Genomic DNA, 19,689 nt, shown 5'->3' with positions numbered 1-19,689 from the left:
ATGTAGGAAAATGAAAGAAGGGGAGAAGGGACATTGAGGAGAATGGAAAAGTCAGATGGGGAAAGGCACTAGAGAGGGAAGGATGTGGAGGCATAGACATTAGGGAGACTAAGGCTTGCTGTGTGGCAGGATTGTGATGGAGAGGAGAGCGTCCCTTACCTATATAACTTTTGTTAACTTTCCTTATTTTCTATTTTGTAAAATTTAGCTTCTTGTGTATTTCACTTTTTACCCAGTTGCTACTTTTTCAAAATTTTATAATTGATTTTCCCTAATTCAAATTTTTAATCTTTGCCTATTTTCTGTTTAAACATAAATGTAATCATTACCTTGTCTGTCCTATGTAAATTTATAAAGAGAGATTATTACAATATGTTTAACAAAATAGCATTCTTTCAAACAAAACAGTTAAGCCCCATCTTCGTAAAAAGCAAATAGGCCAGAACATAACGTGTATTATCTCCCTGAAGAAAGTAAGTCCAAATGACTTTTGATGTCACCAAACCTTTTGCTTTGTAAAGACCGGCTACAATTGCTTTCACCTCTCTCTCTTTCTTGGCGGGGGGGGGGGGCAAATTGGGTGACTCTTTTGTAAGTGGGCCCTGATGTCTCTTGCCTTGTGTGTAGCTGGGGGGCCTCAAGGAGGGCTGATGCTCCAAAACAAATATTGTAGGCTTCCAACCTTTTTTCCCTTTTATTTTCTCAAAGAATCAAAATCTGTTTAATAAATTCAAGTCCTTTTGAAATCTATTTTTCTAGATTTAAAGGGCTTGGTAAAGATTTATGGTCCCAACAAGGTTCCTACATTAAATTTTATTCTCTTTGACATACTGATACCTTAATTTCCCCCAAAATGATAGATTTAGTATGAATAAAATGTTTAATTACTGTGCTGGGCAATCCTACCTCAGCAACCCAATGGCCTGCTGATATTCTTGTTCAGTTTGTTATTGTCCCATAGCTCTGTCTTATCTGTTCCAGCCTTGTGAACGGGCCAAGTAATGAAATATCCAACAATTTTGCTGTCTAAACACTGTAGAGATTCTTGTACTTATCTGCTCAGAGAAGAGAGCAGCAGAACAATGTGAACTGCAGTCTACACTAAACTCAGTTGTTGGTCTAATTTTAGACCATCCATCATTCAGTGTCTTTTTCAGAAGGGGGAACTTGAATGCTAACAATTTCTTCTTTTCCTCTTGCTTCTCAGAGATAGTAGTTATAGTAGAAAATTCTGCAGTTTGTCAGAGATATTTATCTACCAGCAAGAGAGGTATTATGCTACATATTTTGTGGTACAGCTGTAGATCCTTTTGATAATATATATTGGGATTATAATATCAGAGGATTAACATTGTTCAGCAATGCTCTTATATTTGTGTCACTGTTGGTATTAATTCAGGTGTACTTCTCATCATTGACATTAATATTGAATTTGACAGTGTATGAAGTGTAATCTTCTATGCTAACTCAATTCCTGTGCAAATCATAGGTGACCAATTCTAATTCAGATGATTTTTCTGGTTTTGCTGATAATGATTCAGTACATCTGGAGAAAAATCCTGAAAGAAGTAGGAGGATTTAAATTGTTTGGTAGACTAGATTAGGGTTAAAGCATTTAGAGGCAAAATAAGACTTGGACCCAATCTTTCATACACTTATTCTAGAAATGGCAGTCCAGGATTGCAGACTACATACTTTAGACAGAGGAAATCAAGAAGAATCAGAAAGATATCACATATGTGGGAAGTAAATAAAATAACTAGAGTTGTTAAAGTTTTCTAAATACTGATTTTAGACAAAGCAGAGATGAATTTGTTGCAAAAAAAAAATAATTAAAATTCATCCCCTTTTTCAAACACCTCTAGTAATAGCATTCTTCTGTATTTTTAGCTCAGTCAGTCCAGATTGAAATGATGTTGTCTGCCTCTTGAGAGAGAAGTGTGAATGAAAAAAAATGACAGCCTTGCATCCATGTTTCTGTTCTTTCTTTATCTCCACCTCTGAATAGTTTCCAGTGTCTGCCCTGCCTTTGTCAATCAAATATCTTGCAGTATCAGTGATTTTTCTAGGCTTTTTGTGTTTGTTTTTTCTTTGTTCCTGTCTTTGCAGTTTGCAGTTATACCTCATGTATTGGATAGCTTTAGGAGCACGGGAAGAACAAAATGGGGAGGGGTGAAGATAGGAAATGTCATTTGTGTCTCAAACTTTTACCATAGGTTTCTTTCTTTTAATCTGCTAGTCTACAGCAACACTGTTAAGAGCATACTTGTTCTGATCTGGGTTTTGGAAATTTTTTCTATCACTAATATGTCCCACCCATTGATGTGGTCATGGAAATTATGAGAGAGACACACCGCAATATGATTAAATATGGAGACCGGAACTTTATTTAAAACTATTACCTTTCCTGGGGTAACAGCCCCAAGCTACCTGACAGGGTTGTTCCATTGCAGTTCTCCACTGGCTCTAATGGCCCCAGGCACTACAAACCTGTGGGTGGATATGAAGGCCATGCTCCCTCTACACCTTCAAGCCTAGCCAGGGACCCAGACTGGAAGTCAGTCTGGTCCCATCCCACTTCTCTAATGCTGGAGATAGGAGACATGAAAGGAGGGGAGTTGCATGCTGCATGAGACATCTAATACCTCAGTACTGTCCTAAGAACCAATGTATGTCCAAGCAGCTCACTGAGTTACAGGGACCTCAAATCAGACCTTTCTAATGTACCAACCAACCTGCCAACATCACGACAGTTGTAATATAACCCCCAAAACAGACATGCTGGACAGACGGTAAAAACCCATATAGCAGTTCACCGGTTTTGCTATATGGGAAAAGTCCCTTTCAGACCTCAAAACTGGGGATCAGCCTAGCCTTTGGCATTGAAGGAGATCCAGCAACCAGATTGTGGGTGAGAAGGGTGGGGCTGAAACATAGTGCTCTAAATGGCTACTTGCCAGGCAGCGGATAGTAGCAATTTCCCTTCCACTCCATCTCCTGCAGGGAGGAGCTAATCACTTTGGGTCCAGTACCAGTCCCACAGTCAGTGGCAGCAGTGGTGGGAGGTCAGGCTTTGATGGCTGGATCCAGAATGTGATACCCTTCTCCCTAGCCTGAAGCACAAGGAAAGGGGAAGAGGATGGGAAGGGAAAGAGGAAGAAGCATTCTCCTTCCCTCCCTTCCTCCACACACATTGAAGGCAAGTGGAAGGGGGACAGGGAACTTAGAAAAGCAGAGGGAGCATATGGAGACTAACCTAGCTAGTTGCTCCTGGTTAAGATCTTATCTGAACACATGCACAGCCCAGAATGTCTCCACTGCTCCACCATTGAGTAATAGGAAGCATTGGGGCCCTTCCTATTTTATAACTAACATGTTTTAGAAGGCATGATTAAATCTGAACAAGTCTATTTAATTTGCTGAACAAAGGGATGCTTCCAGATACGCACAGCAGGATGACTTCAGCTTTAGAGTCCTAGTACAATTCTATTTTGCACTCTGTAAGTAGTAGGGTTACCATATTTAAAAAATAAAAAAAGAGGACACTCCACGGGCTCCGCCCCTTTCCCACCCCCGCCCCAACTCCACCCTTTCCCCGCCCCTTTCCCAAAGTCCCCGCCCTAACTCCCCCTCCTCCCTCCCAGCCACGCGAAAAGGGCTGCCCGAGCGCTACCGGCTTTACGGTTTGCCGGGCAGCCTCCAGACCCTGCGCCCCTGGCCGGCGCTTCCCCAGCGCAGCTGGAGCCCGGGAAGGGAAGCGCCCAGCCGGGGGGCGCAGGGTCTGGAGGCTGCCCAGCAAACCATGAAGCCGGTAGCGCTCGGGCTTCGGGCAGCCCCTATGCCTCCGGACCCTGCGCCCCCGGCAGGGCACTTCTCCTCCCCGGCTCCAGCTGCTCTGCTCCTCCCCGGACTCAGACTTCGTCTCTGTTTAAGAGCCAAGCTGCCCGAGCCAGTGCTACCGGCTTCGGGCAGCCCCCCTTGCCTCCGGACCCTAGCCGCCGGCCGGGCACTTCTCCTCCCCGGCTCCAGCTGCTCTGCTCCTCCCTGGACTCAGACTTCGGCTCTGTTTAAGAGCCAAGCTGCCCGAGCCAGCGCTACCGGCTTCGGGCAGCCCCCCTTGCCTCCAGACCCCAGCCGCCGGCCGGGCACTTCTCCTCCCCGGCTCCAGCTGCTCTGCTCTGGCGGCGCAGGGTCCGGAGGCAAGGGGGCTGCCCGAAGCCGGTAGCGCTGGCTCGGGCAGCTTGGCTCTTAAACAGAGCCAAAGTCTGAGTCAGGGGAGGAGCAGAGCAGCCGCGGGAGAGGAAGTGCCCGGCCGGTATTTTTCCCGGACATGTTCTGCTTTTTGGCAATTCCCCCCGGACGGGGGTTTGATTGCCGAAAAGCCGGACATGTCCGGGAAAAACCGGACGTATGGTAACCCTAGTAAGTAGGTAATTTTCCCAACCTGCACTACAAACACAATCAACACAGTAAGTAAGGTCCGAACAAGGCCTCTTCATGTGTTTGATCTTATTAACGAAGAAATGAACAATAAGGTAATGAAGATCAGCTTAAACCTTCTCCCTGTGGCATGATTACTTCTAAAGTGAAGCAGATTAAGTGGTGAGTCACCTACTTCAGTGAGTCAGCAAAACTCATTTAACCCTTTCCCAACAGGATTAACTCTTGTTGAAAAAGTGAGATGCTACAGACTTGTGCCAGTTTGTTACCTTCTTTATAATTATCCCCAAATCACATTTGTCAGTGGATTGGAAAAGTTAACTCCAGGTAGTTTAGTAAATTTCTTTGTCAAAACTGAACACAGCTTTTAGGTGTAGGACTATATATATGTTTCCTTTATATTAATTTTCTCTCTTTATGTCTAGCAAATACTAGTGAATATGTTAACAACTTTTGATACAATAGATCAATTGGTGCTTTTGTTTCCTCTTTGGGAATTATGAAATGTGAATGGGATCAGTTTTTAATGAATCCTCTCCAAAGTTAACCAGATACAGAATGTTGCAGTTTTCCATCCTTTCACATCTCCTGCTCAATGTACATGTCATACTATTAGTGGAGACTGTAAGACCTTTGCAACAGCACTTCCTTCCTTCTGTTTCCATCAAACCTCACTTCTATAATTTTATTACATCCACCTGCCTAAATAATGTACAGTTCCAGGGGACAGTTATCTAGCTTTAAATTTATGGAGGAAATGCTGGTGGGCAGGGGAAAAATAGAAGAATTTAGGCACAGCATGACTCTTCCCTCTATTAAGGGATATTTTCTATTTTGAATCAATGGCTCACCCTCTCAAGTTGTTATAGAATCAATTTCCATAGAGTCTCAGAAAGCAACAGTGGCCAAAGTTTCTTTTACCATCTTTGGTTGATTTGTAGACTTAGAACTCTCCTTCACTAATACAGACCGTGCCATGTTTATCCATTGCTTCATTATCTCTGCAATGTATTATTATTATATTACAAACTCCCCCTCTACTTCCCCCTCCCCCCCAGATTTCTATTGAAGCATTTGTTGTTTGATATGGATAACTGATACGTCTGTTAGGTGATCTGGTCTGTAAGGGACATGGTGATATTTCAGCCCATTTAGGAGCATGTTTGCCAGTTAATCAAATGTTTTGGATCCATAAAGCAATAATAAATTGCTCTCAAAGGGGGAAACATTCATTTTAGAGTTTGTTAAAGAAAGTTGCCTATTGTTCATTGATTCACTCAGTATAGACCATACAGCTGGGATCTTCAAATGTTACAAATGAATTGTCTTTATACTTGAAAATGTTTCGCGGTCTGAATATGCAACTTGAAGGAACTATACAAGAAGCTATTTTGATTATGAGCAAAAGTTATTGCTTTTTTTAAGAATGAGGATTATCACATTCTGGAATTATGAAACCCATTATCCAAAATCTGTGTTTTTATGACTGTAAGCTGTAAAACTATCATCCTTCTGTTTAAGGGGTGGCATTGCTAAGTAGCTTTTTGGTAACAGAAGATGATTTACACATAATAGGGATTCATATTAAATCATGTTTCTGCATGAAGGAAATCAGTTTATAGAGAAGTTAAATAATTAATGTACTGACTTTATAATGCATATGACAAAACAAATTATGTTGTGCCTAAATTATATAGGAAAAATAGCCAGCAAGTGCAAATATAAAGGATATCTTAGTCTCCCTGTTGAACCCATAAGTTATTCCCATAGCACATATATTTTCTGATAAATATCTCCACCTTTCTGATTAAAAGCTTTCTTACCCTTCCAAGAGTACACTCGTTGGTACATTTGTGGGGGGAAAAAAAGTTTGTAGTAGATTATTCATATAACCAGTTCCAGGTATTTATCATGATAAAGTACGTATAATCTTCCAGAGACTGTTCTCTCCATTACTTGCTAATTCCCGAATAAGAGGAGTAGCATGATTCATTGAAAAGTGTGGCAATTTCCTGCTGTGGATTGAAAAGTATTGCTGGAAACGTATCCTGATGTCCTGAGCTCAACACATTTTTCATCAGAAAACACAGTATCTGTTTTCTTCTGTATTCGTTTACATGCATACTTGCCATTGTGTATATCGTATATTTTAGCTGTTGTGCAGGCAACCTGATGTGTTCTAGGTGGGACATGGTATAGAGGAGATGTAGGAATGGGCTGAAGTATCCTTTATATTTGCCTTTGTATCTAGGGGAGTTGGAAATAGGCAAGAATGGAGAGAAATTTTGTATGGCAGTGCACAGAATTTTGCAAGTTTAATGTGAGCCCTGCAGCAATCTGATGCATTTTAGTTACTGGTAAGTTTGTTAAATTCTGTTTGAAAAATGTTCATCTTGGAAGATGGAAGTAATATTGTTTAGAAGGCCATTATGTCAACAGTAACCATTTTTAAAGCTTCTTTTTGGCTTCATGGTTCTGCTGATAAAATAAATGTTATACTTTAAAGTCTTCAGCTATAGCTCATTTGCTAACATTTTGAATGGCCGACTTAATACAATTAACTCTTAGTTTGACTAGCTCTAGAAATATACAGTATTAAAAACTAGGGGCCTAATCCTCTGAGATGATACCTTCTCAAACAAGACCCTTAGAATTCAGTGTCAGAGAGAGTGATTACTTGTTTATTTTAGTACTATTTATGCTTGGTTGGGAAGTCAGTCTCAATAAATGTTAAAGTGAAACTTACAGGGGGGTTGAAAGGAAGTAACTTTCAAATTTGTGTAATAGTTAGATCCTTCAGGTAGGCAGGTAAAACTTTCCATAGTGTAAAACATACATGTTAGATAATGTACAGTGTATAAAAGAGGAGAGGCCTGTCTCTGTCCTCTTTTCTTTAATTAATATTTTGTACAGGAGCTGTTATTTAATGTAGTCTGTCCCTTTCCCAAGCCAATGACTGAAACGTGTATGCAAGACTTCCACAACAAACTCAGGCCAAGCATGTAATTTTTCTGTCCTTTCCTTTAATCATTTCATTTCTATGCTATATGTGCAATGGCAGTTTAAAAACAAATATTTGTGAAGTGGCTTTACAGATCCTTTATATCATTTGACATGTTAGACGCCCCTTAATAGCTCTGTGTTCTCTTTAGTAATAGACATAAACCATTTTTTCTCTAGTTATGTTTAACTAGCTAAATGTAGTCAGTTCTGTTGTCTTATACAGAATTTGCCCCAAACTTCTTGATGGTTATATCTTTAGGTGAATGTGAGATGGCTCCATTTAACCTCTAATTTCTCTGGTACTTGTAATTTTAATTATTTTAGGTATGCAGCGGCCCATTAACATGTTCTCTCTCAAAGATTTGATTTATACTCTATATGGTACTAATGGCTTTTCCCCATAAAATACCATATTTGTTTATTGTGGTGGTGGTTGTTGTATAAATTTATATTACAGTAGTGCCCAGAGGCCTCATACGAAACTGGGGCCCCATTGTTCTAAAGACAGTATGAATATATAGTAAGAGTAAGTCTTTATCAGTGATTTTACAATCAAAATAGACAAGACAAATAAATGGTTAGAGGCACAGAGAGGTGAAGTAACTTGCCCAGGGTCACATAGTAGGTCACTGGCAGAACTGGGGAAAAAACAGGTGTTCTGAGTCCCAGTTTACCCCCATATTAAATAGTCCATCAACCATTACAATTTCTAATAATAATTTCTGATTTTTATATCAATCCTATTCATGATTATAATTCTAGGGCCTAATTTCACAATGATTTATGCTTTTCCTTAACTTTACACACATGGTGAGCAGTCCTGTTGAAGAAAAGGGGACTATTCCCAGTGCATAGAATTAAGTACAGGTATAAAATCTATGCAGGATTGGCATATTAGGTTGTGACTAGTTTAAACAATTATATTTCTAAATATAGGTCAATCTGGAATGTTGTATATGTCAGTTTTTTGTAAAACACAGTTTGCCTCTCGAGCTGCTAAAGAGTAAAGTTGTTCACTATAGATATACTTAATAAAATACAGTGCTTTTCTATCAGGATAAAAAATAAAGCTGATGAATTTTACTTGATTTGAAATGAATGACAGTTTGACAGACTGATTTGATTAAAAGCTTTTGAGTACTGTAATTGGATATTGTCTGTGTTCTTTACTGCTGATAATTTGTAGAGGATACCGTGTGTGGATTTATACTGATTATTGTACAATAATAAAGCAAGACAAGACACTAGATCCTATTCACAGCATGCATTCTGACTACACTGTGTACTTTCATCTCAGCGCTCCTCACCAGGAATACTGCTTCCTGTTTCCCTCCTTGTGCCGATAATTTTTTTGGTGCTGACATGGATTACCTGGTCTCAAAATGTTTTCAGAAATAAAAAGTTGTGTTTGAGAAGCAGTAGAACCTTTAGTTAGATTCTTTAAGTAAAATTTAAATTTGTAAAGTGTAGGGTTGATATTATCTTTAATTCATTCTTCCACAGTTGCCAGTACACAAATTAATTTTCCAGGGAGAATTCTTATAACAAACTAAATATATGGGGACAAATAGATATTTGCCTCTAAATTTGAATGAATTTTTGTTACTTTATTTTTAGAAGGGTTATATTTAAGGCCTTTGGTACACTACAGTTCATTTCCAACAATCCAATAGCTCTCTGGCTTATTTAAAAAATCATCCAGTGGAAAAAAATGTGCTCCTCTCTTTTTAATCTCTGCCATGAGTTCCTATTTTTCCCCTTCTGTGTACTTCTGAACAACAGGTGAATGCATTTCTTTCTCTTCCTCTGACTCCACCTTATTAATGCATTTCTTTTCCTTGCTACATTGCTCTGACCCTGCTTTGTTAATTGCTTTTTTCTTCTTCTCAATTAACTGGTTTCTCACACATCCCTCTGTCTATCACCCTGGGTCCTCACAATATATATTTTCACCTTTTTTTGGCAAGTCTGTCTTCTATAGTCTCTCCCACCTTTTCTTCTGTTCCTTCAAAAAGTAGTCTTTTGTGACCACTTTTTTTGTCTCTTCGTCCCAGCTAAGCACCTTGTTCACAGAGAGGGGCTGAGCACTACTGGCCTGGAGGCTGGTTTCCTTGATTCTCCTGGACTGGTCTCTTCTTTACACTTTTCCCAACAGGTGAAACTGATCTTTAGCCCATACTAAGGTGCACATTGGACCATGTTGTGTGGCCAGATATTGATGCCTGGAGTCTGTCCTCAGGGTTGTTTGGGAGGAAGGAAACACTCAACACCACAGCTCCATTGTGCTGTGTTCTGGATAGTATTGCCTGCATGAATACATATCCGCTTTAGTAGTAACCATAGAGACTGGAGTGATGGTGTAAAGTGGCCACAAGTTTGGTCTGAAATTTACAAGGTTTCTCTTGATTTTGAAGTTTAAAAGATTGCTGAGACAACCTCCGTCTACACCAATCTAGGTCTGTCAGCTGGATCTCACTCATCAGTTCCTGCCTCATCCAACTGCCCATGACTTTGATAGCAAGTTCTGGAAGTGGGTGTTTAAAACTTGGGGCAGTCCTGGCCAAAGTAGGAGAGTTGACATAGATGATCATCACTCCTAGTTTGAATATGATTGCAAAAGTAATGTAATATGTGAATAATTGACTAAAAACTATTCAGAAATTTCACATTTTATGCTGGTTTCATACTTAAAAATAAAGTTCACTTTAAGCTTGTTTCTTCTCACTTAATAACTGATGACTAGTGAAAACACAAAAGATGGCTTTTAGAACATTTTAAATCTGATTAATGCCTGTACTTTACATGCAGTGCCACCCTTTTGGCTTTCCTGGTCGAACTTCTTAAGAGTTCAGTAGCCATGCAAGAACAAATGCTGGGTGGAAAAGGCTTTTTAGTCATTGGCTACCTCCTTGAAAAGGTAAGTTGTATTAATATTATTCTTTGTATTAATACTATCATTCTGAAAACCTAGCTGAATACAGTATTTTCAGTCATGTATTTTTTTGTGCTACTAGTCTTTTAGTTCTCCATGTTAGTAAGTATCTAGGAAGTTCTGTAATTTTAATATTTTGTATGCTGTTTACAGGATGCTTTTCTTCTTTTCCGGCCTGATAGTTCATGTCATATACTAATGTTCAGAAATCCCTTTTCTCTTTCCTCATATTTATTAGTAACTTCCCTTTAAGCTCAGATAAGTCTTACCCCTCAAATCCTGTGTAGAACTGGAAAGCCAAGTTTAAACATAGTGGGCACTCTTTAAAAGTTCCTCCAGTTTTTGTTTATTTTTATAATTTCATTTTATTTACACATACAATCCACATCAAAAGGAGTAACTATCTCTTATTCTAGGCACCCCTGAAAATTCCTTAAATATACAGTTTTGAATAGACAAATGCTGTAATGTCCCTTCAACCATTAATTAACAAAACAATAATAATAGAGAATGGGCTACCATCAAGAGCAGTCTCCTTCCAAAGTCTTCCCATTCCTTCATATCTAGGAAAAACAAATGAGTCTTGCATCATGTCCTGAAGTTCACTAAGCTTTGGTTATTTATGATTGGATGAGTAATGAATCCGAAACCTGAGGAGTTCTTGTCAGATGTGCTCCACCAGCTGCCTCCTTGACTCAGGAAGGAATGGACTTCTCTACCAGTAATAGACCTAGTACTTGTTTACAAGTAGTTGCCAACCAAGAAGAGCATATCATCCAAACCTATGCTGTTGGAACAAATGCTCCCAACACCTCCAAGCACAGATGTAGCATTTGTTCCCTCCAGAACTTACCTTGCTCCCATGGTGCCAGATAGTTCAGACCAAATTCTTGAAATTTAGTCCTCAAAGTAATTTTCCCCATAATGGAAGGTATTTGTATCAGCAGCCAAGTGGAGACAGTTTAGAACAGCCAAGCTGTCCACCACTTGAAACGAAATCACTGACTGAAACTTAGTAGATGCTATTATGGAGCAAAATAAATGTTTCTTTCCTTGTACTGCCAAGGCAAAAGACTTTAAAAACACCTTAATGAGCCCTAGACTTGGAACCACTAGCACTCTAGTCACCCTACTGCCTATTCCAGTTACTGTAAACTTAGGTGACCTATGATGAAGGTGTGAAAGAGGAAACTTCATTGATAGTTGGGAACAAAATGTGTTATAAAATTCCATTAAATCATAAATGTGGGTCCCTTAATGTAACAGTATTTTCACATAAAGCCTCCTGAAAATTTACTGGTTCCATTGGTTTCTGAGGGTGGACATCAAAAATGGTTTATCACCATAGGAGAAGTGAGTTCCAACCTGAAATTCAAAGAAGGCAATGACTAATATATAAGGGTATCATTTCCACCTTCTTTTCCATTCTGAGCATCAGATCAAGTTTGACCAGCTGCATGAATTGAGCTGAAAAACATCTGTGATAGTGCTGTTGGTGCCAGAATGGCCACATACAGTTTATTTTAGATAGGATAACACTTTTTTTTTTTTAAAGACGGACTACAAATCCTCATGTTTCAAGGCATTTGCAAATCATTAAGTGATTAAGTTTATGAACACACTTCTCTTAAGAGCATTTTATTCATAATTCAGTTGCTTTCCTTGCCAGATGGCTTCTGTACTGTGGAAGGCTGTGCAAGGTTAGTAAACAGGGCCGGCTCCAGGGTTTTGGCCGCCCCAAGCAGCCCAAAAAAAAAAAAAAAAAAAGCCGCGATCGCGATCTGCAGCGGCAATTCGGCGGAAGGTCCTTCGCTCCCAGCGGGAGTGAGGGACCGTCCGCCGAATTGCCGCTGAATCGCTGGACCTGCCGCCACTCTCCGGAGGGCTGCCCCAAGCACCTGCTTGCCAAGCTGGTGCCTGGAGCCAGCCCTGTTAGTAAAACACAGGGAAGCCTCTGGAACGAAGATAAAACTCAATTTGTCTAGTCCCTTTGGAAGTTACTTTTAATTTAATTATGATGATCTAGGCCTACAAGTGTGCAATAGGTTTCTGAAAGTGTTTAAAGGATAATCTAAAACACGTAAGACACAGGGTGCATGAAAAGTTTCAGTCCCCCAGAGCAAGAGTTTTTTTTCTTCCCACCTCTCCCCACCCACCAGGACTTGCAAGATCCACTATCAAGACTTTTCACCATTTTTCTACTTATTGGTCAGTAATAGGAAAGGATGCTCTGACGAATGATTCCTTCCAGAAAACTAACATTAGGTCACAAATTCCAAATGAATATACCAGCCGTCATATAAAGCCCAATTGGTCCCTGATTTAATCTTCATTATTTGGAGATTAAATTTGGTTAGGATTTTTTCCCATGGATGGGAATTGCACAACACCACATTCCAATACCTCTTCCATGAGTGGGGCACCTCATGTTTGGACCTTTTCGCCATCTGTGAGAACTGCAAACTTGCCCTCTATTGCTCCAGAGGGATGGTGGGAGATGACTCAGGGCGACATCCTTCTCCTTTCCCTCCTCCTGCAAGTCATCTGCAAGATTCATCAGGATCGAGCAAGAATGATACTAACAGCCCCATTTTGGCCATGACAGTGCTGGTTCATGGACCTCCTGAAATGGTCTGCCCGCACATCGCTCTGCCTCTCCACACAGCCGGATCTCCTCATTCAAGACCAGGGCCAGCTCCGGCATCCTAGCCCTCTTCACCTCACAGCTTTGCTTTTGGATGGAGCTCAAGCTCTGGCAGGGCCTGCTCCACCCCAGTGCATTGTATCCTTACCCAAAGCAGAAGAACATCCACCAGAGCCTGCTACCAAGTGAAATGAAAGCACTTCACCTCCCGGGCACATCATCAGCAATACCCACTCACGACGATATCCATACCTATTGTCCTGGACTGCCTTCTTGAACTCAAGATTTCGGGCCAACCCTCAGCTCCATATGCGTCCACCTGGTGGCATTCAGTGCCTTCCTCCACCCAATGGATGGCATTTCTGTGTTTACACACCCTACTACAGTCTGTTCCCTAAACGGCCTGCTCCACACCTTCCCTTCATTACAAAAACTCACACCCTTGTGGGACCTTAATCTTGTTCTCACTGCTCTCAGAAAACCGCCCTTTGAACTCCTGGTGATGTCCTCCCTTTCATATTGCTCCATGAAGGTAATCTTCGTACTGGCCATTACCGTGGCTAGATGGGTCAGTGAACTAGTGGCCATGATGGCTGAGCCCCCAGACACCATATTATACAAACACAAAGTGTCTTTGCATCTACACCCTAAATTACTTCCTAAGGTGGTGTCCAAGTTCCACCTCAATCAGTGTATACACCTCAGTTTTCTATGCTAAACCCTACACCTCAACTGCGGACAGACTCCTCCACTCCCTTGATGTCTGCAACAAACCCTTGACTTCCGAACATCATCATAACTCTGTTAGCAATTGCCAAATTATGCAAGGGCCACACCCTTTCCTCACAACTCATTTCCAAATGGGTCTCTGGGTGCATCCAGGAATGCTACACGTTCAGCAACATGAGGCAACCTGATGTCATCACGGCGTACTCTACCAGGCTCAAGCAGCCATGTCGCCTGTGCACATTTTCACCTCAAATTACACCATTGCCCAAGCAGCAGCAGCAAATGCAGGAGTAGGCCAAGCTGTATTGCACTCAGTACTTTCACCCCCATTCTCGCACCCACCCTCCATGCTGATCACTGCTTGCCACTCACCCACATTTGGAATCCATATAGGGACCATCATTTGAAGGAGAAGAGGAGGTTACTTACCTGTAGCTGGAGGTTCTTCGAGATGTGTGGTCCCTATTTGGATTCCAATATCTGCCCTCCTTCTCCTCTGCTCCACACCGGAATATTCAGCAGTAAGAAGGGCAAGGGAGAGGCGTCAACCCACATGGCCTATTATAACCTCGGACGGAAGCACGAGGCAACGCACAACGCATGCAGGTTAATGGACTCTGCTATGAAACCTTCCAGTGCTGGCACATGGCGCACATGTGCACCCATGTTTAGAATCCAAATAGGGATCCCACATCTTGAAGAACCTCCAGTTACAGGTAAATAACATCCTCTCTTACTTACCTGGTAAATGCTCCTGTCAAACTTGCAGCTATAAGAGAAGAATTATTATTTTTCATTTCACATCTAGCCTCACTATTCTTATTGTAGATTTCTCTACACTTACATGCATATGACCGAATAGAATGGAGAGAGATTATTTTCTGACTTGCGCATCAAATGAACTCTTATCTATGTGTCAGTTGCAAAATGTTTTTATTGGTGGTGATGCATTATTCCCACTCTACCTACCACCTGATTTGTGATCAAGAGGTTGACCCTTGCCTCCAATTGGTCCATGCATGATGCCAGCCCCCATAGCCCACTTGTTAAATTTTCAAACACCTTCATGCTTCCTCCCATGCTGCCCCTCATGCTTCGGAGAAGCTCCCCATAAACATGCACAAAGCTACCTGATTATCTACATTCAAAACTCTAATTTGCCATAATGCCTACAAAATAATTGATAACCGTTAGGCTGCTGGTGTGCTGTGACCACTGCCTATCACCAATATTGTCTGATTGTTTCCTTTATACTCCATTGTCTGTCTGTCTGTCTGTCTGTCTGTCTGTCTGTCTGTCTCTCTCTCTCTCTCTCTCTCTCTCTCTCTCTGCTATCTTTTGTCTTATACTTAGATTGTAAGCTCTTTTGGGCAGGGGCAATTTTTTTGTTTTGTGTTTGTACAGTGTCTAGCACAATGGAGTCATGGTCCATGACTAAGCCTCCTAAGGTGTGTTTACACAACATTTTGAAGCAAGCCTCCAAGTCTGGGTTGACAGATGGGGCTAGTGGGCTTGTGCTAGCACTCTAAAAATAGTTGTATAGATAGAGCTTTGAAATTTCATCTCAGGCTCTGAAGCCCACCCTACTCCTTAGTATTCAGAGCCTGAGCTCCAGAGCCTTGCTCTATAATGCGGTGTAGACATACCGCTAGGTGCTACAATAATACAAATGAAGAAGAAAGAACCTATCTTAAGTCTCAAATCTCAGGCTGAGTTGCAGCATTGACAATTAGAAAAGAAAATCTTTTACTTGTTAAGGAATATACCATATTTTCTCAGTTAATAGACATAGAACATTAAAAATAACTGATACCCTTACAATGGCATTGTGTTGCTGCTCAACACTATTGTTTTCTCTTGTTTACTTAAAAAAAATGTAAAATGGATCTACATGTCATATCACTTCAAGTGAGAAAATAGCACTTCATCCATGATTTTACACTGTATGCTATGAAACTGAAGGCTTCTTTAAATAAAAAGGTAGTAAGAAAAAAAAATCAAAATTCAAACTACTCTATAGGTTTAAAAACAAAAGCCTGCTTGCTCAGTTGTGTATTGAGACACCCATTAACTTGGGGAAAAAATGTTCCACCATAAAATATTTAAGTAGTTCACAGCACTGAAGAAATGCTGAAGAATTCAAAAGGAATTAACGAGACACAACACTGCAAAGAGTGGAAGACTGACTATGATATGGAGGAAAATAAAATGGAGAAAACAGGAAAAAAATAATCTTAGCTGCAGATATTTGAGCATAGTTTCAAAGCAAATATTGAAGTTAATAAGATTCAAACACCTTATCAGTAAGCAAAAAGGAGCATTTAAATCTTGACCATTACTGAGATGAATTATTAGTGAACACAATATTCATCTTTTGAACTGGGAAACTGTATGGACCAAAAAATAGTTTTCTTCTCTGTGAGAAAGACCAATAGTATGAGTTATGAGAATGTATATGTATTTGTCTGATTTTATTCTTGTCTTTAAGAATAAGAATGTAGCATTTTACTCGTGCTTAGTAAATATTGCCCCAGTTCAAATCTCTCCTTTTAGAGTAAGGCTGGAAGATTGAATGAAAGTGTATTAAGACCGAGTTTACATTTTTTTCTGATTTTTTTTCTTTGTTCAGTCATCTAGAGTTCATATAACCAGGGCAGTTTTGGAGCAATTTTTGTCTTTTGCAAAATATCTGGATGGATTGTCACATGGAGCACCTTTACTGAAGCAATTGTGTGATCACATCCTTTTTAATCCTGCTATTTGGATACATACCCCTGCAAAGGTATGTGTACAGTGTAAATGTGTTGTTGCTTCTTGTACTGTAAAGTGACATACAAGTTTTCCTTTACCTATGGTAATTAATGCAGCTTACTTTTTTAAAATGCAGTATTAAATATTTGTAATTGTAAACCAAAGGCAAAAAATCCTGTAATTTGCAGTTTTACATCTAACATGTATACTGAGTTTTTAATTGTTCATCTTTTCTGTTAGGAAATATGATATAAATGATTACTCATCCCCAGTAATAATCAACCTGCAGTTTTTTTCATGCATTGTGGTTTAAGACTGTATGAATGAAAACGAAATGCAAAATCTGAAAAATCATACTTTAAGCAGCCAAAATATGAGCCATTGGGGGAAAAAATCACTCATTCTATAATAATTTTAATTCACTTACTGTTAACATCTCTATTTAATATGAAAATAAGATTTAACTTTATATTTGTGGGCTATAATTTTATTCTTCAGGTGCAGCTTTCACTGTATACCTATCTGTCTGCTGAATTTATTGGCACTGCTACTATCTACACCACCATACGCAGAGTAGGAACAGTATTACAGCTAATGCACACACTGAAATACTACTACTGGGTAGTTAATCCTGCTGATAGCAGTGGCATTACTCCTAAAGGACTAGGTAAGTACAATACAGTACAATTCAATTTTATAACAAACTGATTATACAACTTTCTCATAATGAACAACGATAACAGCAATGGAAACATGTGAGAGCTCGTGTAGCCGTTAAACAAGGAATTAGATGAAAGTTGATAATAGGTGCCAATGTGTGAAGCTGGCTGACAGCTTAAATACTACATAAATACTTACTTTCATGAAATATTAAATGATGTTTTATTGCACTTTATGCATCTCTTTTTGGGTACTTTTGAAAATAATCAATTTTTAGATGTCTTCATAGATACCTGTGCTACGTTTTAAAAAAAAAAAATCAGAAATTTTTGATTTTCTGATTTTTATTAACTTGTCATCCCTCACATAAGATATAATTCTGTAGTTCTATATTTCTATAATACCTCTCTTCTGATTTGCTGCAGTTTGTAATAATTTTACAGTACTCTCAGAAAATGCATTTTACATTGTGCCTGTCTTATAGGCAAAAGGAACCTTCGCTGCACAAGATTTCACTTTTGCGTAGTGATAGACTACAGTCATAGGTGACCCTTAAAATTGCGTGGACAGCTCTGATTTTTGTCTGAGATCTCTAACGCCGTATTTTAAACTCAGTAATATTTTCTCTCTACTCTAATTTAACAGCATTTAGTTATATACAGGTTTTTAGCTCAGTAAGTAATTAAATGCAAAACCCACAATAATATATAAGAGGCTAAATTGAATCTATAGTATATGTGCAGGTTTTACGTACTGCAGTACTCCTGTTGCATTTAATGGACTACTCTTGTGTAAAGCAAACTTTTGGTTCAAAGTCTCTGAGAGCCACTGGAAGCTTACTAAATTCCTCCTCATCCTCTGATCTTTCCTATCCTGCTGACAAACTAAAACTTAAGAGAAATTTTATTTCTGTGCTATAATAGTATCACACTGACATTTTTTAGTTTGAGAATACAGAAATTAAGGAAAAATATGAATAGTTTGGAATAACCATAAATTGTCAGGGAGCTGTTGGCATAATACGGTTTTTTCCATTTCTTATGTTTATGAATAATAATGCAATTGCAGGGATAGAGCATCCCATAGAGAGGTATCCCCACTTTCGAAGTGAGGAGGCAGAGGATCTCAAAAGGAGTCACTACCAGAGCTAGGATTACACCTCAGGATTTCTTTGTTCCCAGCCCTCTGCTCATTCCACTACATTATGCTTAGTTTTCTTTCTATGATAAAATGATAAAAAACTGCAAATTACTTTTTTGTGCTTACATTTTCCATTAAAGTGAATGAGAAGTCTATATAATAGTAAATTATGAAAACTACATCTGGTAACTGGTGATTAAGTAGAGAAATAGCTTTTCTATAGATACCCACCTCAGAGATTTCCCATTATTGTCTTGCTTCAAGCATAAGACCAAGTGGGAACTTCAGTAACTTCACAGTTTGGAAACTTTGATGCACCCATAGAGGTGCCTCTTGCGTCCCTCAGTCAGGTTCCTTGGGATGTAGAACCTTGGCAGTACCAGAGGGGCAGAGGCTGCAGAGTATGCTAGGTTCAGGAATTATTATCATAAATCATCTTACTCTGTTCTGAGCCCGGTGAGATGACTGTGTGGTAAAACCAACCAACCAATCAAACAAACCCCAAACTGATCTTTGGCTACACTACAGATTCCAATGTTGCTATTCGTGGAACACCATCCATTGAGGGTGCTAGATTCCAAAAATCATAGTGTCTGTAAGTCCTGAACTATGGTCTGAAAATGTGTCAAATTAATTCAGGGCTTTAAATTGGATATCGAAGGGTTTTTTCCTCTTCAGAAAATCCACCTCATACTCACATGACAACTTGTTATGGACCTATTCTCCATAATGTACCTAACTTTCTTGAATCTGCTTCAAATTGCAGACTCTGTCATGGGGTTTTCAGAATATGCCAGTCAAGCTCAGATAATATGCAGTTGCTTTCAGTCTGTAGATTTCTTAACAATTTAGAGTTCAAAGCTATGGGACACTTAACAGTATTTCAGTATTTGTTGAGTGCTACAGTATGTGCTATCAGGTATTGTATTTCCATCAGCATCAAGATGCTAATAAAGTTCAGCCTTTCCAAAGCAAGTAATGAGAGATAATTGGATGCAAATTAGTAGCACTATAATGTTGATGCCTTTAAAGCCTGTCTGCTAATGAATATGTTGGCAGTTTTATAAGAGACCTTAGAAGTGTAAGTATACCTAATTTTCAGTTTAAAATTAAAAAATGGATAGTGTTATGCTTCAAATAGCTTATGAAATACTGAAAAGGAATGCAAGAATTTCTAAATTTTCTATTTTATTTACAGTTTTAAAAATTGCTTAACTGATTACAATTTTGAAAAAATATAGAAATACTTGGATGGATCTGATTAATTTTTTGCACTTGAATTGCTTCAGTCCATATTAGCTATTCCATTTATCCAGTCCTTTTAAGGCATTGTGTTAAAGTTTAACAAATGCTTTAATAATTGTTTTAATGATTTTCTTTTAAAAAATCA

At 39.4% G+C, this 19,689-nt stretch overlaps 1 protein-coding gene across 4 annotated transcripts in view; it reads left to right on the top strand.

Annotated features, from left to right (window-relative positions):
* NBEA (neurobeachin) overlaps nucleotides 1-19,689 on the top strand; it is an 816,600-nt gene that overhangs the window by 216,845 nt on the left and 580,066 nt on the right. For all 4 annotated transcript variants that reach the window (XM_065403538.1, XM_065403557.1, XM_065403547.1 and 1 more), the window contains exons 11-13: nucleotides 10,252-10,360; nucleotides 16,378-16,530; nucleotides 16,998-17,166. In XM_065403538.1, the coding sequence (XP_065259610.1) occupies nucleotides 10,252-10,360; nucleotides 16,378-16,530; nucleotides 16,998-17,166 (431 nt within the window). The remainder of the gene's footprint in view (nucleotides 1-10,251; nucleotides 10,361-16,377; nucleotides 16,531-16,997; nucleotides 17,167-19,689) is intronic.

This window comes from Emys orbicularis, chromosome 1, assembly GCF_028017835.1.
Source record: "Emys orbicularis isolate rEmyOrb1 chromosome 1, rEmyOrb1.hap1, whole genome shotgun sequence".
Classification (NCBI taxonomy): domain Eukaryota; kingdom Metazoa; phylum Chordata; order Testudines; family Emydidae; genus Emys; species Emys orbicularis.
Note: the sequence above shows the minus strand (reverse complement) of the source record. Positions and strands in the feature narration are given on the sequence as shown.